Genomic DNA, 26,525 nt, shown 5'->3' on the forward strand with positions numbered 1-26,525 from the left:
ATACCCTACTGATTTTTGAAACCCTTTATCATCTAAGACTCTGACTCAGAAAATCCAGAAGCACTGTCCGCTGGACAGCAATGGGCCAAACAGGCCCAAGGGAGCCTTCATCTCTGTGCTTTCAGGTTGGGAAGCAGGTTCTACCCAGGGGCCTCTCCTTAGGGACTTCCCTGCTCCATTTGGAAAGGTCCACTTGACTCTAAGGATTAACAGGTCTTTTGTCTTATGTTTCAATGTTAAACAAGCTACGGAACATACCTAAACCTTAAACAATCTCTTTGTCAATGAGCAGTTCCTGATCCCACCCTAGCGCTCAAGTCTCTACCCACACCAGGCAGGAGAAAAGCATGGCTCATGCAGCCTGAGAGACCAACTCCAGCTAAATCCAGTTCCAGGGCAGAGCAGAAACATGAACGGGTTTTGGATTTCCCTACCCCTGATATTTAGCAAAATAGGCTCCAAACGGAGGACTCTGCCTCTCATGCTAAGCCTTTTATAAGATGCAGTTAGCTTCCCACTTACATAGCTTTATTTAATACATGGCTTTAAAACTTGTTCTGGAAAAATCTGGCAGTCAGAAGCTGTCCAAAGATGACCACTTTTCACTCTAACCAGCCCCAGTCTTGCCCACCACAAGGCATCATCACATCCAAAGTGGGCAGCTTTTCTGGAGCACAATAGCTACATGATGTTCCCAAACCAAGGCGGATTTCTCAAGACCTATATACTCTTCAGCCAGGACAGGCGACATCATGACGGAACCTCTTTCCCCCCACCCCACCCGGAGGGCTTATGTTCAAGTTTTTAACCACTGAGAAACCTGAACTTACTAATCTATTTCATTTGACCTGTGTGGCTATGGTCATTGCTTTCTATGGCCAGTTAAGCTGTCCTGCATGAGACCACCTTCCAGTCCCAGAGACGGTTTCATCAAAGATGCATACAGCACCTTGGAAAGCTTTCTGGTCTCTGGGCATATTGCTGGATGAAATATTCCTTTCACCTTTTCCCAGGTGGGCCAGACAGGAAGTCTCATTTATAAAAGGAAAAAAGAGCATGACAACAAGCATGTCCATATAGAAACACGGGCACTAGGAATGTGCAGAGAGAGCTGAGTTTTCCAAGCAAAGGTGGGGATGCTAAGTACTATAAAATCTTTCCTCTCAAAACAATCCAGAAAGCAAAACCCAAGAAGGCAATGAATATAAATGTTCCTTGTCACGTCATCCAGAGTCAGCCCTGGACCAGTCTGCTCTCAGAGTTGTCTTTCCCCATCTCCAACATACCCCTTCCCTATTGATGCACTTTTTAGCCCTGGCACAGATGACTTCATCTCCGACCTTCCTCCCAACCCCATCATGTGTCCATTTCAGATCCGAAATGCAAATCACTTAAAAAAATACATACACACAAACTCCCACAGATACCTACTGCCTTTCGTGTCAGATATAGGGTTGATGCATACATATAAGCAATCTTATATGTATGGTTATGAACATTATGTTGTTTCTTTTTCCCAAGTTTTTTTTTTTTTTTTAAAAGATCTGCAGTATTTTTGGATGATGAATAGTTGTTAAGTAGCTATGACACACAGGCCTTGCTAAGTACTGAGGGGCACTTAAAACATTAAAACATAATTCATCATTCTTTTAAAGACAGCAGGTGAGACAAGAGACCTCCCTGTACACACAAGAGCAACAGACTAAATATTTGTTGCTGGTGGTGTCAAGGGTCAGATATGGTGTGGGCTGGCAGAGACATGAAAGATAGTGGTGGATTATTCAGAAGACAGGAGAGCCACACCTGACACAATCAGCTTCCTTTGATTTCTCACACATATAGGCTAGAAGACCCTCGACCTTTGTAAAACACTGCTTTGACTTCCATTAACTCCCCTTGGCAAACACATAATCAAGTATCCAAGGGGGGTATAACAGTGGCAATGCCTCATAGAGTTCACAATTTTTAGAGGAAAAATTAATTATTCTCTTGATTGATCCGTTTAATCAGGTGTCTACCAACCTCTCATTTCCTAGGAACACAAGGCAGCTATAAGTCTGTGGTGACTTTGGGAGTCAGAGGAGCTCTTTAAATTCAAGGTATTATCCTGTTCAATTGAATTTATTCCTCCTGTCCATTTGTTAAAAGATCTCATCAACTGAGGATATAGTTGCCTCTGGAACCTACTTTTTCTTAAACTTATTTAGTGAGCACTATTTTTTATTCATCACTGAACTTAGTGCCACATACTAATTTTTAGAATACCATGCAATACATATAAATCAGACAAATTATGGCAGCTTAAAAAAACAAAAAACAAACCTCCTTATTAACGTCATCTGGATTTTAAACTTCTTAAGGGTAAGTCCCCTGTTCAAGGATCCTACCTTGCCTGAGTGCTGAATGAAGATTCTAGCTGATGACCCATGAGGTCCCAGCACAATTTGGGAGAGCTCTGCTTCCCGTAGCTCCCAATCCACCAGCCACTTAACTCCTAAGCACAGCAGACTGGAGCTCAGGCTAGGGTTCTTTTTAGGTGTTAACAGATTGCTTTTTGGTAATGTCTTTATTTTAGAGAGGATGTATTCATTGGTACAAAAGTAATTCTTTTCAGCTCCCACTGATGGGTAAGTATGGCCATCAGGAGCAGTGCAGGAAGGATTTCAAGGCCCCCTCTGGGTTTAGAGGTCCTGTGTTTGATTAATACTGCCTGTCTCCAGGGCTGGATTAGATGAGGGCCACTCAGGGGTGTGCATCTGCCACTCCTGATATAATGAGAACAGCAGAGGCTCTGGAGTGAAGGTGCCCAGCTTCAAATCTGGGCTTTGGCGTTCTGCCTATAGGACCTGAGGCAAGTCATTCTGCCCCTCTACAACTCTGCTCTTATCTGTACATGGAAATAATATCCATTTCATAGGGTCCATGTAAAGCAGCTGTTTCCAAAGTGTGGTCCCCAGACCAGCAGCAGCAGCATCACCTGGGAACTTGTTAAAAAGGCAAAATCTTAACACCACCCCACCAAGACCTCCTGAATAAGAAATTCTGGGTAAAGCCTGCCAATCTGAATTGTAATGAGCCCTCCGGGTGTTTCTGATGCCTGCTAAAGTTTGGAACCCCTACTGTAGAATCCCATATTAAATGATAGGACCCCTAGTACTTATATTAAGGACAGAAGTCAGGTCTTTCATCTGCTACAAACTGACTAGCAAAGTGCCAGGATTAAACAGGTGCTTAATAAAGTCTAACTTCGTCCCCTTTCTTGTCAAAATATGAGCTGCCAACACAAGGGGTTGGAGAAGGACAGGGCTGTGTAGGTATGTTGTTTCAGGTGGAGAAATCAGACAGTGGGACGGTTCAAAAACCCAAGCAAACCCATGGCAAAATGTCTAGAGGAGTTCCTCCCCAGGGAGAGGAAGGAGGACGGGCTCAGGTCTTGGAGCTGGTGACAATAATGACCCTTCTCAGGGACGAGGGATACCTATGCCTGCACAACACACTAGAGCAGGAAGGATCATACAGCATAGGTCCAGCCCACAAGCAGGCTCGTCTTAATTCAATCTCACCCAAAGAGTGGTTACTTTGGTCTCAAAGCCTTTTATTTTCTTTTCCTTTGTTTTCTCTTGTCTTTTTAAGTTGCAGCATATGGAATTCCCAGGCTAGGGATCTAATTGGAGGTGCAGCTGCCGGCCTACACCACAGCTACAGCAATGCTGGTTCCTTAACCCACTGAGCAAGACCAGGGATCAAACAGCCACAGCAATTCAGGATCTGAGCTGCATCTGCAACCTACACCACAGCTCACAGCAACGCTGGATCTTAACCCACTGAGCAAGGCCAGGGATTGAACCTGTGTCCTCATAGATACTAGCCAGGTTCGCTACCACTGAGTCATGATGGGAATGCCCCCTTCATTTTTTTTTAATTGAAGTATAAGTGACTTACAGTTTTATATGAGTTCAGGTGTCAAAGGCATCTATTTTAAAACCAGCTCATCTGTCCACAGCACAAACTTTGCCTACAGGTCTACTGAGGTGGCTGTACGGTATAACAATCACGTGTCCCATGTGATGACGATACACTCCCTTCCACCCTTTACCCCCAGCAAACATCTCGGACGGTCTCACTGCCTCTCAGGTATGAACAATGTGGCAGTGATTTCCATCCCCATAGGCCATCAAGCGTGTGGCAATGTATTTATAAAGACAAATAAACTGAAAATCATTAGAGAAATGCGAATCAGAGCCACAGTAAAATACCACTTCACATCCAGTGGATGGCTTTTATTTAAAAGAACAACAAAAAGCCAGGGGGTGGGGAAAGGCAAGGATGTGGACAAATTGGAAGCCTTGTATATGGCTAGTGGGAATGTAAAATGGTACAGCTGTTGTGAAAGACACTATGGCAGTTCCTTACAAAAACAAACATAAATTACCACACGGCTCATCAATTCAACTGCTAGGTGTATACCCCAAAGAACTGAAAGCAGGGACTTAGATATTTATTCATTTATTTATTTTGCTTTTTAGGGCCACACCCATGGCATATGGAGATTCCCAGGCTAGGAGTCCAATCCAAGCTACAGTTGCCAGCCTACACCACAGCCATAGCAATGCGGGATCCTTAACCCACTGAGTGAGGCCGGGGATCGAACCCACAACCTCACGGTTCCTAGTCGGATTTGTTTCCACCGCGCCACAATAGGAACTCCTGATACAGATATTTGTATGCCCATGTTCCTAGCAGCATTATTCACAATAGCCAAGGGGAGAACAAACTAAATGTCAATTCAAGGAAGGATAAACTAAATGTAGTCTATACATATAATGAAATGTTATTCAGCCTTAAAAAGGAATGAAATTCTGATGCATGCTACAACACGGATGACACTTGAAAACACTATGCTAAATGAAATCAGCCAGACACGAAAGAACAAATAATTGTATGGTTCCACTTAGGTGAGGTTTCTAGAATAGTGGTTTCTAGGGGCTTAGGGAGGGAGGAATAGGGGTTAATGTTTAATGGGTATAGACTTTTCAATCTGGGGTGGTGGGAAAGTTCTCGAGAAGGTTAATGTGGTGGCCACACAACAGTGTGAATATACTAAATGCCACTGAACTGTACGCTTAAAAATGGTTAAAATGGTCAACTTGTGTTTTATATGTATTTCACCACACTGGGAAAACAACAACAACAACAACAACAACAACAACAATAAAAACACCTCACCCCACCATGGCCACCAAAAGAAAAAGAGACCTCAATGCAAACCTTTTACAGTGTTTTGTAAATTCTCACTAAAGTAAAGGTTCTGAATAAAATGGACACCAAACCTCTGCCTGCTTGAAAATCTAAACTGATGATGGCAGTGACACCCTTTCAAGACAGTATTCCCAATTTACTTTGGCTTGTCACGCTCCAAACATACCTGACATGAAAAAGAGACACTGGGCTGAAAATGGAGATTTGGCTTTGGCTCCCCAATGTGTTCCCTCGGTGGCTTCAAAAATCCCCATCCTTCTTCCTGTTAATGAAGGTTTGCTTCAACCTTTCCATTAGCCCACAAACTACTATTAAAAAAGCCATTTATCAGATTAACACTGAGGACTGCAAAAGTCATCTGCGAGCGGCGTGCACTTTTCCACGTAGGGGTTGCCATGCCAACGGCTGCTCCATGCTCACTGCAGAAAACTATCAGTTTCAACAAACTCCCGTTTCATAATCTAAGGACCAATTCCACCGTGCCCCTTCTCACTTCCCAAATGCGCCCTCGTGGCCAAGACCCCACCTGAAGCAGGTAATGACCAAGAAAGGGGACAATTACAAAATCAACTTGTAAATGTTCACACACTGAAAATGTTGCAGACCAGACAAACATTATACATGATTTCCTTTCTTTAACTCACATCGTCATCCTAACTCCTCAGGGTATAGTCAACAAATTTAATGTAATAACAGTTTGGCCAGGAATTCTCAAAAAAAGGCATCCTGGGTGAATAAATTGAAGGAGAGACTGTAATTACACAAATTGTTATAATAGATTGTTTGCCTGGAGAGTGGACAACTATAAACAAAATGGGTAAAATACTTGGATTCTATTGGCGCTAAATTCTGTTGCAAATTTTTATTTTAAACGATGCCTGAGAACTTTTAAATAAATGTGTTTAAGCTGACCAGTGACAGCAAGCTTTTCAACTTAGACGCAAAGTCTGAAACAGAGAGCTAGCTCTAGGAAACAAATTTTGTCTTGACTCAAAAGTAAACCTAACAAGCAATTTTGAACCACAAGCAATGAGCCCAGCCTCAGACTAAAAACTCTTGATTAAATCAAAAGACTAGCCAAGCCAGTTTAAAAAGGACTCAAAGGAAACAAGCAAATGCTGTCTAGCCACTGGGTTCCCGGTGGAACAACCGTAAACATATCCAGCTTTCAGGGATGGGACAGAAACATGGTAGCGACAGCATATTTATTTCAGCTAAAAAAATCTGGCTTTATCTTCCACCTGCTACAAATCTGAAGGGCACTATAGATGCACTCACGTTTTCCATATCATAAATACAAGACTGTGTAAAGAAGGAAGGGTGCCTTTTAAAAGGTACACACGGTGACAAAATTTCAAGAGGGTGATCCCCAATTAAGATTTAAAATGAAGCTTATTTGAATTCTTGGGCACAGGAAGACAGGACTGAAGAAAAACCCGTTCTTCTGAAAAACTTGTTCTTCTGGCTAGTGGCTCCTGGCTCAAAGCAGACACACACTGGGAGATGATCTTCCCCAAAGAGGACGCCCAGGCCGGCCCTGACCGCCCTCCTCTATGTCATCACGTGAATTACTCTGAGCCTCCAGAAAGGCCTACATGGGTGCAAAAGCTTTTCATCTGTACTTATTTCTGGGACACCAGAGCTACCGCATTGGTCAGGCGTAGGCAGAGATGCTGCTTTCCAAGTTCGAGAACATCTCTGGCCTGGTGAGAGCTTGTTTTCTGAAGTTGAACGGGAATGAATAGGAGTTGCATTATGATCATCTGTTAAGTGGAACTACACGCAGCTGTATTAAATCTATGTCTTGTTTAGAGCAAGAGAGAATACTGATAGGTCACTGTATAGAAAATGCATTTTTACGAGAGCACAGAGTAGGATTATAATCTGTAATTACATGTCCATATTTGCTGTACGGAAGAAAGTTATGTTCCCCAAAGTGTTAACAGTGGTTATCTCTGGATGGTGGAATTCTGGTGACTTTTATTTTTACTCGATGCCTTCCTATAGCATAACTTTTCACAGGGAACGTGTATACTTTCTACCATCAGAAGAAAACAACTACCCTAAACATAATTTTACGGGAGAGACAACTTATGGGGTCTGGGCTGTGTGTGTATGTGTGTTTGGGGGCGGTGTGTGTATGCACACATGTGCTTGCATCGTCTCCCTAACCACCCCTATGCTAAAATCTCCCTCCAAGCAATCTGGGGAGCACCGCCCTCCTCCCTGGGGGCCCAGGCACCCCTGGGTGACGTCTGCACATCCCTGCCCTCCCTCCACATCCTGCTCTCCGTCCAGCCGCGTCAGGGAGCTGCCCCCGCACCGGGGGCAGCCATTCAAGAAGCAAGGAAATATTATGCAAGAGCACAGGAAGTCAGAGGAGACAGGATTCTGGGCAGGCCTGGCAAGGAGTCTGTGTGAACTCCACTGAACAAGCGGACTTTGCTCAGCGGGGCCGCAGCCAGCAGAAAGCCTTCCCAGGGCAGCAAGGGAGAGCCGTCCACCTCAGGTCTCTGGCCAGTGGGCGGCCATCCAGAACTTGATGTACCTGATGTAACGCAGATAAACCCAAGTCCCAGTATTTCTACTTTTTTGGCTCAGGTTCAAGGTGACTCCCCAGCGCTCATGCACGGTGACTCACCTCTGATCCACACGGCTCTCCCCCTCCCCCCAAATATGACAGGACTCCATTCAGCAGTTCTTAAGCCTGTTCCTCTCAAGGCCACCAGCTTTCTAGTTCAGTCCTCTCGTTGGCCGTCTCAGATGGAAGGACTCAGTACTTTCAGCAAGTCTGTGTCCACGATGTCATGATGGGACAACCCTGGGGATGTTCATTCATATACACACCCATAAACAAACACACATGTGGATAGGGATGCCAGAAGTATGGCCCCTTCTTTTGCAGTAGCTGATGTTTTCCCAGTCCCAATCCAGCTAGCAGGACAGGGATTTACAGCAGCAGCCATCTGACAGATGTAGAAACTGAGGCTCAGAGGAAGAGCATGACAGCTGCAGCGTGATGCCATCAGAGTGGGGAGCCAGGCCTCCTGGTTAAAGGTGCTCGCACTCACCCCAGCAGCCCACCTTCTTCTTCCCTGGCATTGGGAGATGAGACACAGCTCCACCTGCTAACACAACTGCTCCCTTTGTGGACAGCGCTGGGCAGCACACATGTGTCCCACCTTAACCCACTTCCTCCTTAAAGGTGGTCCTGCTGTGGTCAGGGACGTGAGGGAAGCCCCTGCTCCCTGGCATCATGCCCTGCCGAGTAATGACTCCCAAGTCTCTGCCCTAATCCACTTCAACAGAACCTCCGCTTGGGGGAAATTACAGGGGAACTGGGGAGGCTTTCTCCAGACCCCCACCGATCACCTTTAACTTCCTTCCCTCAGCACCTGCACACAGGAGTCAGGACCAGGCTTCACTTCACAAGGGAACTGGAACCCTGGGAGGGATCTTTGAGCTTATCTGGTCTGGTTCCTACCTCCTCCCCTGTTTTAAAGATGGAGAAACAGAAGCCAAAGGCCACCAGGTGGCAAGTGGCGAGCACTCCTCTTTCCATTTCACCAGGCCACAGGAATTCCACTAGACATATAACAGGACATGTCCCAAGCAGAAGGGGCCTATATGTAAGTGGTGGGATAGACAGGACCAGGCAGAAAAGGAACTGAGGTCCCGGGACCCCTCTACTCTCCTCTGCCTCTGGCAGGAGCAGGCAGTGGATTGTGACATACGGAACCCGCCACATAGGGAACGACACCCACCCAGTCACTGCCCCTGGCCTGACAATTGCTAATTGTGGTGAAGACCGACAGTGGCATTCTCCTGGGACTCTGCTGTGCATTTCCAGTCGCCACTGACACACAATGGCCCCTACTCCTCTGGTGTAAATACTGCCAAATAAAACAAACAATAACATCATCCCGACAGAAAAATAAAGTGCCCAGAGAGCCAGCACTGGCCAGTGGAAAGAGGCTGGGACCAGAGGTCTGCTAACATGGACTCGTCTCTTCCCTGGCTTTGCCATGACAATTTTAGGCTTCAATTATTTCATCTATTTGATAAGAATGGCAGTGACTTTAACCTACATCATGAGCGCTGGGGAAAAAGTAAGTACTGAACAAACGCAAGAAATGACAATGCAAGGCCGAGAGCAAAGACCTAGCAACCCTGGAATCATTATTTCACTTAACAAATATTTAAGGAGCTCCTGTTGTGGCACAATGGAAACAAATCTGACTAGCATCCATGAGGATGCAGGTTCAATCCCTGGCCTTGCTCACTGGGTTAAGGATCCGGCATTGCCAAGGGTTGCGGTGTAGGTTGCAGACGCGGCTCGGATCCTCCGTGGCTGTGGCTGTGACGTAGGCCGGCAGCTGTAGCTCCCATTTGACCCCTAGCCTGGGAACCTCCAAATGTTGCCAATGCAGCCCAGAAAAGACAAAAACAAACAAACAAACACAAATATTTAAGGAGCATCTAATAAGTACGCAGTTCTGGCCCAAATACTGAGGATCTAGGGGCTCCCGCTCTCAAGGAGCTTACAAACTAGGAAGGGGTGACTGAAAATAAGCAGACACAGGAATTACAGCTTGTGGGAAGTGTTGTCTTTTAAAAAGAAGGAGAAGAAGAAGAAGAAGGAGGAGGAGAAGAAGAAGAGAGCTGGATGTTTCACTGAAGGAGGTCGGGACAGGCTTCCCTGAGGAGGTGAGTTTAAGCTGAAGACCTGAGGCCCACGGGTGTCCAGCCTCGAGGTGGGGCTCAGGGGAGGGCCAGCTCAGGCACAAGAGGTGTCAGGGATGCTGCGGATGACAGATCTAAGGCTAGAGTTGAGGGGCCTGCCAAGTGTCATGGTCACTACGCTGCAGAGCTAGACTCTTCACACGCAGAGCCTCTTCCCACCACCAGTAAAACCAGGAGGCCCAGGCATCTCTAGGCATCAGGGTGCTCCTCACTCCGACACCTCCCAGGAGGCTGTCTGCCCTTTAAAACACCTTGCGCTGGGCAAGGAGACTCTTTGGGGGATCACACTTAGGTCTTGCTTGTAGGCACCTGAGCAGAGGTGGTAGGGATATGGTCCTTTAGGCCTAGAGATTTAGGGGTGTTAAATCAAAGGACTTATTCCTGCTGTAACAGAATGGCAGCTGGCACAGACCCTCATCTTCCAAGTGAGGGCAGAACAGGCCAGGCATGGAAAGCGGCACATCTGAGGTCAGACCATTTTTTCAGAAGTCCTGGAAGGTCCCTTGGTCTCTTGTGTTATCAGATTTCCTTACATCTTAAGAGATGGAAAAAACACACCTCATACTCAAAAACTACTGCTGGTGAGAGCCCGCAATCCTGAAGAGGCCAGCTGGGGTTGCGGGGTGGGTGTTCAAGGCTTGAGAGCAGGCATCTCCCTTTAGAATCTGCTAAGGCTCCCTCCCAACTGCGGTCAAATCTCTCCAGTGGATAATGATGTGCCAAATGATTATATTGCTGATTATATTGCTGTGCTTGTTAATAATGAGGCTTTAATGGTCTGTACTTTATACTTTTCAAAGGTCTTTCTATTGAGATCGTGGTTGCAAAAATGCTTTTTAGGAAGTTCCCTTGTGGCACAGGCAGTTAAGGAGGCTGCAACTGCAGTGGCAGGTTCAATCCCTAGCTCAGGAACGTCCATAGGCCACAGGCACGGTCAAAAAAAAAAAAAAAAATTTTTTTTTTTAAAGTGTAATATGCTTCTAAAATGAGCAGTTTTAATGAAACTCTAGCCCATTTCAAACTTGCACTCACACTGCTCTTAGAAAACAATGTGCCCTGCCTCCGCTTAGGCACGAGAAACCTACGGAGAGGGTAAATTATCTTTCTAGGTCACGCAAGTCAGAAAAAGACCTAGAACAGTCTCTCAGAGTCCTAGAGACTTTGAGAGCTTCTCTGAACCTCCTGTGGAGGCTGGCTCTCGGGGACACAGAGGAAGTAAAAGTGGCCCTGGGGGCATTTGCAATCTGGCAAGACAGGGGCTAAAGAAATATGGATCTCCTGTGGTCATCCCCTGACGCTAATTTTGGAGGCAAAGGAATTCAAGTGGGTGAACGTTTGTCCCTTTCCAAAATAAACATGTGCTCTGCCTTGGCCCAGAAGATCCAACTCCAGGAGAATTAAGTTACGTCATTCCCCTTGTCATGTCTGGAGCCATACAAGAGCTACAGGTGGCCCAGAATCACAAGGCTTATGTCGATTCTGAGTGTGGAAAATGGTTCGAATGTGCTCGCATGAATGACCCGGGAAAGAAAGAATCAACAGTCACGGTCCCCTCAGACTCCTCTCGGCCCTCTCTGCGTGCTCTGGTCACCAGGACTTCTCCGTGACCCGCAGCCTCCGTGACCACACCACCGCCAAGTGCATCACCTCACCGACCCAAGTGGGAGAAACAATTTGCTAGGAGTTTAGCAGAGGCATAATTGTTATTTTTCAAGGGTACTTATACTTTGGAAAGAAAAAGAAAAGAAAGAAAAAGAAAAACCACAGAGGAATAGACATGGGAGTTCACAGGTTTCCTACCCTGACGGTGTCATCCCAGGTCAGCCTGGTGCAGCTTGGTTATTTATTTACTTATTTTTTGTCATTTTAGGGCCACACCCGCAGCGTATGGAAGTTCCCAGGCTAGGGGTCGAATAGGAGCTGCACCTGCTAGCCTATGCCTCAGACACAGCAACGCAGGATCCCAGCCGCATCTGTGACCTACACCACAGCCCACAGCAACGCCAGAGGCTTAACCCACTGAGTGAGGCCAGGGATCGAACCTGCGTCCTCATGCATCCTAATCGGGTTCATTATCACTGAGCCATGACGGGAACTCCCAGCTTGGTTATTTAGATGACCCTCCTTTCCTGTCTGGGGACTCACCTGGAACTGTGGTTAAGGAGACGCCAGACCCGCTTTCTAGCTCTGTTGAGATTCTCATAAGCACCACTCCCTGGCCTATGGGCTTTCTTAGGATGTCCCTGAAGCCACCTCCCCGGGACTGCCTGAGGCCCAGACAACCCCTAGGGCTGGCTGCACTGGGCTCTCTGCTCTCTGCTGCCCGCCCTCCAGGACAAGGAAGGGTCCACCCACCTGGCTCCAGCGGGCCCTTGCTGGGCTCAGGCCCAAGGTTTAGCAGCCGGCACAGAGCGGGCATCTATCTCAATGTGAACAAACCAATGAACAATGCAATCCTCCTTGGGATGGGGAACCATTTCCCAGCTCGACAACCATGTACTGATCCCTGAGGGGTTGGGAAAGTAAGAAAAGATGAGTCCTGCAGTTGTCACAATGAGATTAAATTCCAAGCCAAGAGCTTTCAGAAGCAGCAGCCTCCCTCGAAGTACCATTGGACAGGGTGTGCTCAAGTGACTTGCTTGGCCTTTGCTGGTCCCCGGTGTGGGAACTTCTCCAGGGGTTTGGGATCTCTGGCCAAGGCCCTGCTCACAAGTGTCCAGCCATGACCTCAAGCGCTTTTAAATACCTCCAGGAGAAAGGTTATGCCTGCTGGGGGAGGGAAGGGCCCTAGCTTCCCTACCCAGGGGGCCCTGGAAAGATGGCTCCTCTTTTCTCTGGCTTCATCTGTCCAAGAACTCCAGAGTTCAGACTTTAGGGAATGTGCAGCCATACACACGAGAGGAGAAGGTCAGGGAACAGCTGAGCTGCAGCTCTGTGCAGGGAATGCAGTTACCAGGGACCAGTAAACACTGACAAAAAGCATGGCTGTCTCTCTCCCTACAAAGAGTAGAGCATTGAAGGGCCTGTCTATCTTTCAACAGATTGAAAAACCTAGACTCTGCAATGACCAAGGGCAAGAGGGGATAGAGCGAAAGTCCCTCTCAAATTACGAAGGGGACAGAGGCTTTACCATCAAAATGAGAACACAGAATGAGGGCACCACACCCCTCCACAGAGCCTGATGAAGATACTTTAGAATATAGTAAGCTGTCCCCTCCCTGTGCCCCCACTCTGGGTGCCGGGAGGCATGTATTACCCTCAGAAGTGGTACAGAAGAAATATATTCCACAGCAATCTGGGCACATTTGCAGATTACTGACTTCCTAAGGGATGCAGGGGGACGTTCTTCGCCTTTGAGGTCATTCTTATGAAGGACAACCACGGCACTCGCCAACCGCCCACTGCTGCTCACACCACAGCCAGGTTTCATCTCTTGTTGGAAGATAACAGAGGTACCCTAAGCAGCTCCCTTAGGTTCTAAAATTCCCAAGAGAAGCAGGTCCTGCTCCTGTGACCCCAAGGCAGCCCTAAAAGTCCTGCACAACGTGACCTAAGAAGAACTGTCCCTGACCTCCCAATACCAGCCTGGGCCTGGTCTCCATCTCCCATCCATTAACGGAGCTCTGGAGGGAGCCCGCCCACCAGCTCTGGCCCACACACCCTGATTATTCCTACCTCCACATTTGACTCCAGCTGCTCTCCGCCACGAGAATGTCCATGCCCATCCGCCTATCCAACTTCTATCTAATCTTCAAGACCTAGATCTCAATGTCCCTCCATTAAACCTCCCTCTCATCTATGCTGATCACTTCCTTTTCTACCTATTCACAACACACAGGATCTATTTACTCTTATTTACACTCAATTACTATCAATCTTCCACAGTTTGCTCAAATGTGTTATCTGAGCTAGCTCTAGCTTTCTAACAAGATAGCAGCATCATAAAGATGGGGCTAGGACAACCATTAACATAAACCATCTCGTGCTATTTGAAACAAATCCCTTAGCAATCCCTGGACTCACCAACTAGATTATAAGCCCCCTGAGTGCAAGGTCCCTCTAATGGCTTTTTGTAACCTCACTACGTAGTAGCATGGCACCTGAATTTATTTGGTGGGTAACCCAGAAATGTTTGCACACAGTGATGACTGGCGGTGATGGTATCCCCACAAGCTTCACTACATACATGGTGGGTGATGGGTCATGAAGGAGATGGGCAAGTTGATCTGGGCAAAGGTTTCTCCCTAAATCTGCAGCCCTTTGCACTAATAAGCCCAAAGTTCCTGACTTGGAATGAGTCACAGAATTACTGAGTCTGCAAACAATTACTGGGCACCGAATGTGAGCCTCTGTTCTGGGTGCTGTGGGAGGAAAGAACAGAAAAAGATAACTAGGCTTCTGCTCCTGAAGGGCTCACCACCTAAGAGGTGATCAGGGACAGACATGAATGAGCGCGCACACACAACCACACACACACACACACAAACATACACACACACTGGAAAGCAAGTGGTAAAAGCATATCAGTAATAAAACACAGACTGAAGACCATAAACATGCAGGGGTAACCAACGTGCAACAAATCAGGAAGGCTCCGCAGGGAAGATGATTTCTAAACTGAGAGCAGTTCCTTCCCTACACACATTTTCCCGCCTGGCTTTTTTAAACTTTAACCTGGAGTACTTTGTTGTTTGCCGGGACTTGCCTTGGTGTACTGGGCATTCTCGAAGTGAAGTACTGATTCACAGTACTAGCCTAATGTTTGCATTTGACGTAAAATCATGTATTAACCAGACCTGGCTGTGGTCTTGTGTTTGCTTCCCCTTTCCTTTCTCTTCTTTTATTAAAGGAAAATGAATAAAGGGCTCAAATCTGTGTGAATAAGAAAAGCAGAGCCCACGAGGCAGGCTTTCTAAGGGATCCAAGAGATATCAACAAAGCAACTCTATCATTTTTAAAAAATTAAACATGATTTTAGGGACTCAAAATATGCAAGGTGTTACAAGGCACACCAGAAAATTAGACATCCTTGCCCTTGAGCAACATGCAATGTTGCTGGAAAGGCAAGAACACATAAAATAGCATTAGATAACAAGGAAATAGAATCAGGCAGGCTCTCTGGCAAATGTAACCAAGAGCTAGGAAGTTGTGTGGGACTCGGTGGATTCAGGATCACACTAGGAAAGGGCGGGCTATCTGAGTAGAAAGAGAAGTCAGGAGAGCATCCATGATGGAGGGACTGGGGTGAGGGGGTAGAGGGGGGAAGGAGACCTGTGACGTGGTGTGAACAAGCCCTTGGGCAGAGCGAGGAGATCTGGCATATTTGGGGCTCACGAGGCATGTTGGGTGATGGTGAATGGGGTGAGGGGGCTGGAGTGGGGTCCCTCATTGCCAGTGAGATGAACTCTCACCGCTATGTAGGCTTCCCCACTTGGGAAGAAAACTGGACCATGGATCCATATCTTCGTTCAGGTATGAGTGTGTCTAGCTAACCCCTGGATATCTTTCAGAGAAACACTCAAATCCACAAAAGGAACCCCTTTCCCACCTGAGACTCTCTGTGCTCCAAGGACATGGCAACCCTGCCTAAAATAGGGCATTATCAGCACCACGCAAACCTGTTCTGGGAGGCTAGAAAAACTATTTTAGCAGCCAGGGCTGTTTCCCAGTCAGTGAGATAGCAGGGAAATGCTTGGGGCACCAATTTCCACCAAACACCAGAAAGCACATCGTGGGGGCACACACAGTGGACCAGGATTTCCCTGACTTCCTGGCCACCCTGAAAAGCCTCGGCAAATGTGAGGGCATCTAAGCTGCACCAGGACATGCAGAATGAAGCCAGGAAAGCCCAATGTCTGTGAAGGAGCTGGTTCCCATGCCCACCTACTGTTAATTCTCCTAAATCCCTGGTAGAGAAGGAAAGTCAGACTCTTGCTGCATGGTGATATGGTTACATTTATAGAAGCTCCCTTGTCACCGGCAAAACGTGACCTTCATACTTTTCTTATCTCAATATCTAGATAAACATTTGTTGTGCAAGCACACAAATAAAGGTTCTAAAGGTGAAATGTGGTGTGTCCAGTAAGACCACGCTATTCCATACCCAGGCACCACAAAGCCCTTTCGGCTCTGCAAATGACTGCTCTTTCTCTTTACCCTGGGCACCAAAATTAGCTTCATCAACCTCAGCCAGTGCTGGAGTGAAGGCTGCCATTCTAAAATAGCATCTGAGAACTCTTGGTAACACAGGAGAGAAACACAAGGGTACAGTGGTTTATAGACACTGAAGCAAGCAATTTCACTGGAGTGCTTCTTAAACCAAACGCAGAGGAAAGGGGCATGATCTGGGTTTATTCTGGAATCTTTAGAGTGAATGATATTCTTCTAGCTCCCTGAACTGTCCACATGGCCTATTTCGTAGATCACGATTTGCTCAAGTATGATTACTATTTTCATCCCAAGGTCTTATGTTCATAAGACAATGGTTATCAAATAGCTTGGGCTTTACTAACTTGCACAGTCCTATTATTTCTAGAATATTCTGTGAAAACATCACATGCCCCATTTCCCTATATATGTGACCATCCAGAATTGACTTTTTAAATTTTGTTTCGAAATTCTGAGGACCATCTTCAAACTGGCCCTCACAAGCATAATTTTCTGTTGTTTCCACTTGGAATTCATAAACAGAGCCAAGCAACCGATGCTGTGTGCGCAGTTAAAGCCATTCTTTCCTGCAACTGCCTATGACGTATTTTCCAGAACAATCTTTCCCAATACTCCAAAGTGCTTCAGCAACAGGAAGTTGTAAAGGTAGGAAGAAGGCCTGTAAATATTTGCTACAATTACTCATTTGTAATGAGTGTAGTTAGCATTGAAGTTTGAGTCACCCCTTTTGTGCTCGTGCTCCTTCATTCCCTTGTAACAGAAGCCCGAGGGGACACCTGGGTCCAGCTCTAGGTTTCATTGCAGGCTGTGTGGTTTGCTTCTTTCTCCAGCTCAACTGCCCAAATATAAAATTAGTATAAAATGTTATCCTTCCTGCCCTCTGCCTTCTATCCAGAGGTAGTCTTATATAAACTGGCAACAATGTGGAAAACTGTTATCAAGGGAAAAATACATGTTTTTGTAAATACATATGCAACATCGAGAGAGAGAGACATCTTTTCGACTAGAAACCTAGCATAGTGATTTCAATGGTTACCAACAACAACAAAAAACCCAAATACCAAAAAAAAAAAATACTGATTTTGTGTTTTTGATTTAGGGCTGCACCCGAGGCATATGGAAGTTCCCAGGCTAGGGGTCGAATTGGAGCTGCAGCTGCCAGCCTACACCACAGCCACAGCAACTCGGGATCTGAGCCACGTCTGTGACTACAGCATAGCTCACGGCAACGCTGGATCCTTAATCCATTGAGTGAGGCCATGGATTGATCCCGAATCCTCATGGATATTATTCGGGTTTGTTTCTGTTGAATCACAGCAGGAACTCCTAACTGATGTATTTTTAAAGGATTTATAAAATGCTTCTGAATGGTCTCAGGTTGAGGCCACGTATCCCCTTTATTCACAGTGAACCACACACTCACCACAGTTAAACGCCAAGAGCCAGGAGACTCAGACTGAAAATAAGACCAAACGAGTCAATGAGGCTGTTACAGAGTGATGAACCTCCAAAAAGACTATCATATCGGCTGTACCTCCAGCATTTGTGGGCAGCTAACACCGCAGTGGGGGTTAGTTAACGTCCAGCATCACAATCAGGAGTGTGGAAGGTGGAGTCATTTCCCACCTATGTGTTTTATTACACAACCTCATCCCCAATAAAATCAAATCTGTTATGATTCCTTGCACTAACCTCTCAGGTTTGATATTTTTCATTGGAGGGTGCCGTGGAGATGGGATGCAGGAAGTCACTGGAGGAATATAAGAAGAGATTTCTAATAATCTATTTCCTTGGCTTTGCAAAATTGGGAAAATGCCAGACAGGGGCATGACAAGTCAATATATATTTTTTAACAGGGTCATTTTCCTTACTGACAAGGCACTCTTTCCGAAATATCTGTCCACATAAGACAAAGAACTGCTTCCCCGAGTCATTATCTCTCTTAGAAGTTACCTATAACTAAAACTGAAGAATTTTTCCAGGTGAAGGGGAAGAAATGTGCCTTCTGGGAACACGAAAAGATTATGATGGTCACGCCATATAATGAGAGTCGTGCTGACATACAAGTGGTTCCTGGGAACAGCTGAAGGCAGTCAGGCAAACCAATATTCTTGAGGACTTCGGAAAAAACAGGGCCACTTAGAAGTAGATAACATTCTGGTCCATTCCACACCTGTGCCCTTGGCTCCGGAGAGTTCCCATGGCCCTGTTATTCTTCTTGGCTTCACACTTGCAGATCAGTTCTGTGGCTTCAAGAGTGGGACCAGACCCTTGGTGATAAACTGCACTCGACCTCCACTTTATTTTTCTTTTAGGGCGGCACCTTTGTCATATGGAAATTCCCAGGCTAGGGGTCAAATTGGAGCTGCAGTTGCCAGGCTATGCCACAGCCACAGCAACACCAGATCTGAGTCACATCTGCAACCTACGCTGCAGCTCACAGCAATGCTAGATCCTTAACCCACTGAGCAAGGCCAGGGATCGAACCTGCATCCTCATAGATACTAGTCAGATTCTTAGCCCATGGAGCCACAATGGGACCTCCTCAACCTCCACTTTAAAAGCACAGATGCTGTGAGTGGCATGCCATGCATGGCCACCATACCTAGGGTGAAATGCAACTGCCAAGATAGCTTGTTTCTCCCCCTATTATAATATGTTCACGCAATTGTGTTTTACAGCACTGGGAAAACTCAAGAAGCCCTTCTAGGTTCACAGTGCAGAGGCCAATGGTATGATGACTGTGAAAGCTTGGGGCTCATCAGAGAAAGGGCTCTATAAAAATGCAGCATATTATTATTGCAACAGTCATAGCTATTCTTTATTCCCCCATCCATTCTTTCCTTCCTGTGCTTGGAATTTCAAAAGATCAAAAGAGCCAGAGGAAGTCTTGTGCATCTTGACGTGGAGATGGATCTTCAGAAGCCACAGAGGAAGAGCTTCTAACAGGTTATTCTGCACAATGGAGTCCAAAGGTTAGAGTGATAATTGAAGTCTTGCCACCTGTTAAGAGTGGAAGGTGGAAAGCTTTGAACTTCTTGGGAGCAGCAGAGCACCATCTCTTGTCAGAGCAGAGGAAAATCCATGAAAAATAAAGAGTTTCCAGGGCTTCTAAGTCACCCTTCAGATCTTCAAGCCTTGTCTGTGTGTTAGGTTCAACATAAGCGAAGAGTCACAAAACAGAAAAGCACTTATAATAATTGCTAATACAACAACAAAAGTACTGATTATTTCTAAAGTACTTACCATGGGTCAGGCATGGTATTAGATGCTTTATAGATAATCTCGGGTAAGGTAAGGCGGCGTAGATCACTGGTAAGACTACAGGGAGCTGGAGACACTTTGCCCCATTCCAATCCCGGCCCCGCCCATACTACCTATTTGACCTCTGGCAGTTCACCTTTCTATGCCTCAGCTTTTCCATCAGTGAAATGGGGATGACAATAACAGGGTTTATCTCACAGGTTGTCATGAAGATTCAAGAGAGTTTACCCATGGAAAGTTCTGAGGACGGTGCCTACACAAATAAGATTAAGTGTTGGAGTTTTTTGTTTTGTCCTACAGCAGATAAAACGTCCATTAAAGACACACACATTCCTAATGCCTAAGAGAACCAACGATAACTGGTTCAGGATGATGCAAAAGTTGAGGATAACACTTCATGGCCATTTTAAGAAGTAGTAACAACACCACACCAGAACTAAGCCTGCGCAGGGAGCTCAGCTCCCCTTTCCCCCATTACTGAGGGCAGACATGTGGGTGGACTGACAGGTGGGTACAGGTAAGCTACACCACAGAATCTTTACCAGATGCACATGCCAACCTCCATCCCCATCTCCACGACCGGGAGAGACCTTGGCAGTGAAATACTAGGACCTCTCTAAGGCTGGAAGAGTAAGATACTGGAAGGTAAGGCAGTCACCGAATCAGACCTCCAAGAGCAAGGGCTGGCCTTTTTCAGATCCCAGACCTTTTGAAAGGCCATTAGAGCTAAACAGACTTCCTCTGGGGGAAGAAATGCCTTCATGCCTAATACCACATTATGAGCCAATTTCAGAAGCTCACAGCCCTCGGAAGCCCATTCACAAAGCCCAGGTTATGATGCTTCCTCTCCCTTCTTGGTCTTCCTGGAATCACAGCTGCCTCCCCTCCACTATTATCCTAGGTGGGACCTGAATCTCTGTCCCTATCACTTCGAGACCCTACTAGACGCCTCCCTCCACGCCCCTCACCCAAAGCAATGTGCAAAGAACAGTAAACATTCAACCTCGGGGGCCTTTCTGTCTGTAGTGCAGAAGAACATGACAGGGCATACTCTCGAACCCTCCACTTTCCACTACTCTCATTACCCTGACTACTCCCCATATGACCTTCCCTCAGAGCCAGTCTTCAGGCTAGTGATCAGGACCTACCCTGTGTGACTCCAGGGAAAACCATTCTCCTAAACACACATAGTACTTTCCAATACTTGTGTTTGCTTGTGTGTGTGGTTACTGCCTACAATGCCATTAAGAACGTCTTCTCTTTAGCTTCAAAAGATTTGTTCTCAACAGAAAAGTCACAGGTAAGCTGCCTGCTACCCATATTTTTAGTTATGCTTCCTCAAGTGTCCTCCCCACTCTCTCGATCAAACTAGCAACTTGAAGACAAGGACCACATCCCTTATTCCTTAGTGCCTCTCCAGCATCTTATCCAGAGAGGGAGCAGGCATTCAATACGCATTTGTTGTCTTATTGGTTTATAGCATGGTGTGAATAGCAGAGCTGGTTTTCATCATGGGAGTAGACATTGGTACTGGGGAAGAGGGGGGTAAAGGGTACTGGGGACCTTGCAATCAAACACTGCTAACTTTACAGTGTGGGCAAAAGTCCTACCTGTTATGAACTCTCAGTGATGGTCATACCAGAAGCGAAAGGGAAGATTACACTAGGTTAAAATAAAAAGGAAAATTCCTATTGGCATGGGAGAGAACTGAGGAAAATACCCCCCAAAAGCGAATACTACTGAAAAGATTTCCTGAGAAGTGGAACGCCTGAATCTTGAGATAATTAATAAGAGCAAATATTTTCAAATGTACTGGGCTAAAAATCCTGGAGCACTAAGAAATGCCTAGAAAGTTGAGGATTCTCTCCTACACACACACACACACACACACACACACACACACACACACACACACACAAGAGAGACAGAGAGACAGAGACAGACAGAGGGACAGGACAGACTGACTGATTTACATTTAAAGTGAATTAAACAGTTGGGGTCTCATGGCTCACTCCTAGTGAAAATGCCAACTTCTTCAGTATAGGAACCAATCTAATAGCTGCCTGAATGTCTCTGCTGACAGGGAGTTCTATACTTCACAAAGCAATCTGCACCACTGGGGAACAGTCCTTGCATTGGCTTTATTTAATGAGGTGCACCTATAAGTAAATTTTTTCTAAATGAAATAAAGGGAGAATGCTAAAACAATGAATTCATACTTCCTAAAGTTTATACACACTGGGACCGGCATCAACCCTCCTTCCTTTTTTGCAGCCTAAAGTTTTTAAAATAATAATCCAGAAAAGCAAATCTCTTTTCCACAAGGTTCAGTGGTTTGGAGTGGGTGAAGGGAGGGCACTCAAATCCTTTGGAAATCATCCTCACCATCTAGCAGCATTTCAGGGCTGGGGATACTATTTTGTCAATAATAAGGAAATGCACACTTCGTTTAAATGAACCTGGGTTCTGATTCTTACCTTCACTAACTCTTCTTATTATTAGAGACAACACTTAACCTCTCTGAGCCTCAATTTCCTCATGCAAAAAGAGAAACATTTGACTAGATGATTTTCATGGTCTCTTACAAAATAACTGTAAGCATCCCATCAGCAACACTGAAAAAAACTAGGCACAGCATTCTTTTGAACTTCACAAAGCTGTATGAATTAAAGTTTATTTACCTGGACCCGTAGTGTGTTACATCAATTCCTTATTACACCTGCATCCTAGTAACATAACTGGAAACAGGTATCAAATGCTGAAGGAATAGTTATAGAAAATCTACTTAGATGGAGAAACACTGTCCAGCAATATTTTTGCCTTCAGAACTAAAAAAAAGGTGAACTTTGATTTTAGTTTAGCAGAGGAAGAACTACATTCATCCAGCTGGCAGGGGGAAGAAGAGATACAAAATTTCTGCTCCAGGCATCTCTGATCATCCTTCCACCAAAGGCTCTATGCTAAGCAATAGAAGCCTTCTAGAAAGGTGCTCTGAGCTGGGTCTGGCTTTGGGAATGGACTTTGATCCCTGATTATCCAAAGATCTCATTTACTTTCCCAAACCACTCTACGGAGCTCCAGGTCCCTAAGAACTTTCAGACTCTTTTCTCCCCCCAGGGAAGGGACTCAGAAATTGTTTTATTAGGAAGCAAGTCACCCAGACACTTTCTAGCTCTTCACAGAACCAAGACCCTTAATTAATGAAATCTTCACTTCCCTCCAGACAGATGAGTGCAGAAAGGTACAGCAGTCTTAACAAGCTTCAGCTTCTGGCCATCTGTGATGCCACTAGGAATGCCCGCCACCACTAAAAAGCACTTATTGAAACTTTCTATCCAGGCCAGCTGGCCCAGCCAATGTTTAGCAAGCAAACTCTTTATTATTAAACATTAACATCTCCATCGACGCATGAACGTTCTGGAACAAAATAATCCTGCCCACTTCTTGAAAGGCTGTTGATGGAAAGAACGTTGCAAATGTTCCATGTATCTTGAATTTCAGGGCAAAAATGGCTCTGCTGAAACCAGAAGAATCACATCCTAAGAACCTATACGAAGAGTCCTAATATAAATGCCTCCATGGCAGGTGTCACACAGAACTTGTGAAGTACTCTGGCAAAGCGAAGGACCACCACTGACATGATACACCAACTTTCAATGCACTAGTTTCACATATTTAATTACACCATGGTCCTGCAAGGAGTCTGCCCCCAGCAAATGGAGCCAGACTAGAAAAGTAAATATATCTCAAAACAATTGGCCCATCAGGAATTGGACAGTCTTTCATGGGGTTCTAGATGGCGAGAGACACACTGTTTGCCCCGGCAGTTTGCGACATAAAAATCAAGGCAAGCCACAGACAGCGACATGCGGGGCTGCTGGCTCTGGCCTCCTAGGCAGTCCATAGGCAACCTCCACAGTGATTCTTAAACCTGCCACTCTCGCGAATAATTCGGAGTTTGATTACCCATTTTTTTCCTGCTCTGATTCTGGTTTCCTCTGTCTCTAAAGAGGCGCTACAGTGTGTCGAAATAATGTTTCCCTGCTCCCAAGTTTCTTGCGACGATTAATATGCATAATAGCACAGGACCCGGCGCTGAGCCGCGCTGGAGAAGCTGACACTTCACACATCTGTCAAGATAACCATCAGGCTCCACCTCTGAGATTGCAACATTTACCGATAGGCATCACAGTTGTAAAATGTACAATAAGTTCCCTCTGTGGCTCCGGAGCCCAGCGCGCGCACAGAGGAGCTGACTCTAACTTTGCTTTTTGATTGTTCAGTCATTGTTACTGGCAGGCAATATTGGTTTTACAAACTGCGTTGGAATCTTAGTCTCTTCCTTGCTTCGCTGCCCTGCAAAGACCCAGGACTCCAGGGCTGCTCGAAGGGGAGGCCGCCGGGGCCGCGAGCCGGCTCCTGTCTCAGGGTCCAGAGCGGCCGGGGCCAGGCTCCCTCATCCATCTCTCAGGCCTGGGGGCGCCACCGTGACGCGGAAGGGGGAGCTGCGGCCGCGAACCCGAAGCTGGGCTCAATCCCCTCCCCCCAGCGATCCGGAGTGAAGGGCCCGGGCGCTCCGCCAGAACGGGCGCGATTCGCTCCCCTTTATCAAATTCTTATCGGTGCCCCGAGGTGGGAACAGCCGCTTTCGACTAGAGGATACATGGCTTCTGGCTCTGGTCCCGCAGTGGAAGTCGGAACAAGAGCAAATCAACCCAAGCAATGAACTCTTCGGGCTCCCAGGCTCCAGTCCAGTTACCCCCGCCCTTCGAGGCCGGATCCCCCGATCCCCGCACCACCCCATGATCGCCCAGCCGTTGACCTAGAGAGGCTCAGGTCCTTCAACCCGCCGCGCGTTGGATTCCCGTTCCCCGCACCCTAGCCCCGCCAAGCCTCCGTCGAACTCAGGGCTGAAAAATCCAATTCTGCTGGGGCAGGATGAGTGTAGGCTGGGAAGGGAGGAGGACCAGGCGGCAAGCCGGGCACGGTTTCGGGAGGTGAGGCAGTTTTCACGCCTGTGCGCCACGCCGTGCGCTCTCCCCCTCGCCAGGAGAGGGCGGCAGGGCAGTGAGAGTTGGCCTGGGTTGCCTCTCATCCAGTGCCCAGAGGCTCGAGAGGGCAGGCGGGCAGATCGTGGCTGCCCTTCTCTGTCCTCTTGGGAGAGAGACATCATTGGGTCCTGCGGGGAGCGCCAGGTGTCTCCATCCCCTCCCAGCACACCAAGACACTGCCTCCTCTGGGCAGCCCGGCCCACTACCCACTCTCCCGCGGAGTCAAGATGCGGGCTCAGAAAAGTGCTTCTCTAAGCTTCTGCGAGATCTGGAGCCCTGGAGTGGGTAGGGGTGCAAGGGCGCGTCCAGCGTCGCGCTCCGCTACCTGCCCCTGGCCAGTTTGGGGTCACTGTTCGGGCCGATATCAACTGGAAAGACCCCAAGGGTCCCAAAGAAAAGAGAGGAGTGGATGTTGCCCCGTCTGCGGGTCTTAAGAAAGTCAAAAGTTGACCTAAGCCGAATCGACCAAGAAACATTTCAACAGGTTGGCACTGGGAGTTTGGTGCGGGGGTGGGTTTGGGGGAGCGTGAATTTCGGAAGGTAGCCAGGGGGCACCACCGAACTCTAGGGCCATCCCCATCAGCCTCCTGGTCTCTTTGCACGCGCATATTCCCCACTCCTTCGGGCCACAGAACTCTTCACTGCGAGGCCGCAGCCTGGGGTCTCCAGACAGGGCACCTGCTTTCCCCGCCAAACCTTCCAAACCGATTCCTCGGCGTCAAAGACCTCTCTGCACTCCTCTCCCAGCCGTTCTCGGTCGCCGCGGGTCCAGAGCAGTCCCGCCATCTAGCCCCTCACCGCCCACCCACCAGCTCCGACGCCCGTTTACCTTTTCTTTTCCTTGTCAGCTGTCATCGTCGCTGTGGCCCTTTGAGACGCGGAGCACCTGGGCTACAGGACCAGTAGCGGCTGCAGCTGCTGCCTTCGCTGTGGCCCTCGCAGGTGTTAAAGATCCTAAGCGCTCGCAGGTCCCGAGCTCCCCGCACAGCCAGGTGGAAGTTTGCGGGCTGCAGGGTAGGTGCGGGGGAGGGGGGTGGAGAAAGGTGACGGGGAGGAACCTGCACAGGGAGGCGGGGTCCAGGAAAGAAGTGGGAGGAGGCTGTCAAACGCAAAAAGAGGGCAGCGAGACGAGGACTGAAGTTCCCTTTTCTCTCGAAAAGGAGTCAGGAGTCACTTTTCTGGGTTTTCGGAAAAAAAAGAAAAAGAAGAAGAAGTGACTCGAACGACGGGAGTTGGAGAGTCCGAGGCCGGGAGGGCGCGGAGGCTGAGATGACCATACAGTCTCAGGACACTGCCGAGGATTGTACGGCCGCCTCAGGAAACCTGGGGCTGGAGGTGACGCGCACCGGAGCTGTGCCGCGGGCCGCTCCCGAATGTCGGGCTGGCGGGGCTGCCAGCCCACTTTAAAAACTCCGGCGGCCGGCGCGGGGGGCGGGGAGGGCGCGAGGGGCGCGGGCTCAGCGGGTGGGGGCGGGCGCGCGCCAGCAGGCCCCGCCCCCGCCCGCCCCGCCCGCGCCGCGCGCCCGGGCAGCCCACGGCGTCCTGGCCAATGGGGAGGCGCGGCCGCAGCCTCTGCCCTGACCCCGGCCCGCCCCCTGCCCCCGCGCTCGCTCGGCCTCTGCCCGCCCGCCCCGCCTCCGCCCTCTGCGGTTCTAGAAGTTGTTTATGAGGTCGATGGGATGGCTGGATGGCGGGGAGCTAGATGGGATTCCGCACCAAGGAGGCGCACCTTAAGTGGGGCTAAGCAGCTGCAAGAAGTCGGTCTCCGGGAGTGCTGCGGGGAGCGGGAGTACTCCTGTGCGCGGATGTCCTTCCACCTCTGCCCTGCCCTTGGGACGGGGGCACGATCGCGAGCTCGGAATGTCCCGCGCTTCGCAGAACCGCTCTGCGGTGCTGCGCTTCAGCGTCCCTTGCCCCACTGCGTACCCACCTTGGGCAGCGTGAGGGTAATTCCGAGGGCCCCAGCGGCTGCGCTTCCGGCCTGGGCGATGCGCTCTTTTTTTCGGTAGAGCGCAGCTGGCTCTGCCTTCGGGAAGGAGA

At 47.9% G+C, this 26,525-nt stretch overlaps 1 protein-coding gene across 1 annotated transcript in view; it reads right to left on the reverse strand.

Annotated features, from left to right (window-relative positions):
- EPAS1 (endothelial PAS domain protein 1) overlaps positions 1–25,446 on the reverse strand; it is a gene marked incomplete at its 3' end in the record, with an annotated part of 85,904 nt that extends 60,458 nt beyond the window's left edge. Inside the window, 1 exon segment of the mRNA NM_001097420.1 lies at positions 25,315–25,446. Coding sequence (NP_001090889.1) covers positions 25,315–25,340 — 26 coding nt within the window. The 5' untranslated portion in view covers positions 25,341–25,446.

The sequence above is a fragment of the Sus scrofa genome, chromosome 3, assembly GCF_000003025.6.
Source record: "Sus scrofa isolate TJ Tabasco breed Duroc chromosome 3, Sscrofa11.1, whole genome shotgun sequence".
NCBI lineage: Eukaryota > Metazoa > Chordata > Mammalia > Artiodactyla > Suidae > Sus > Sus scrofa.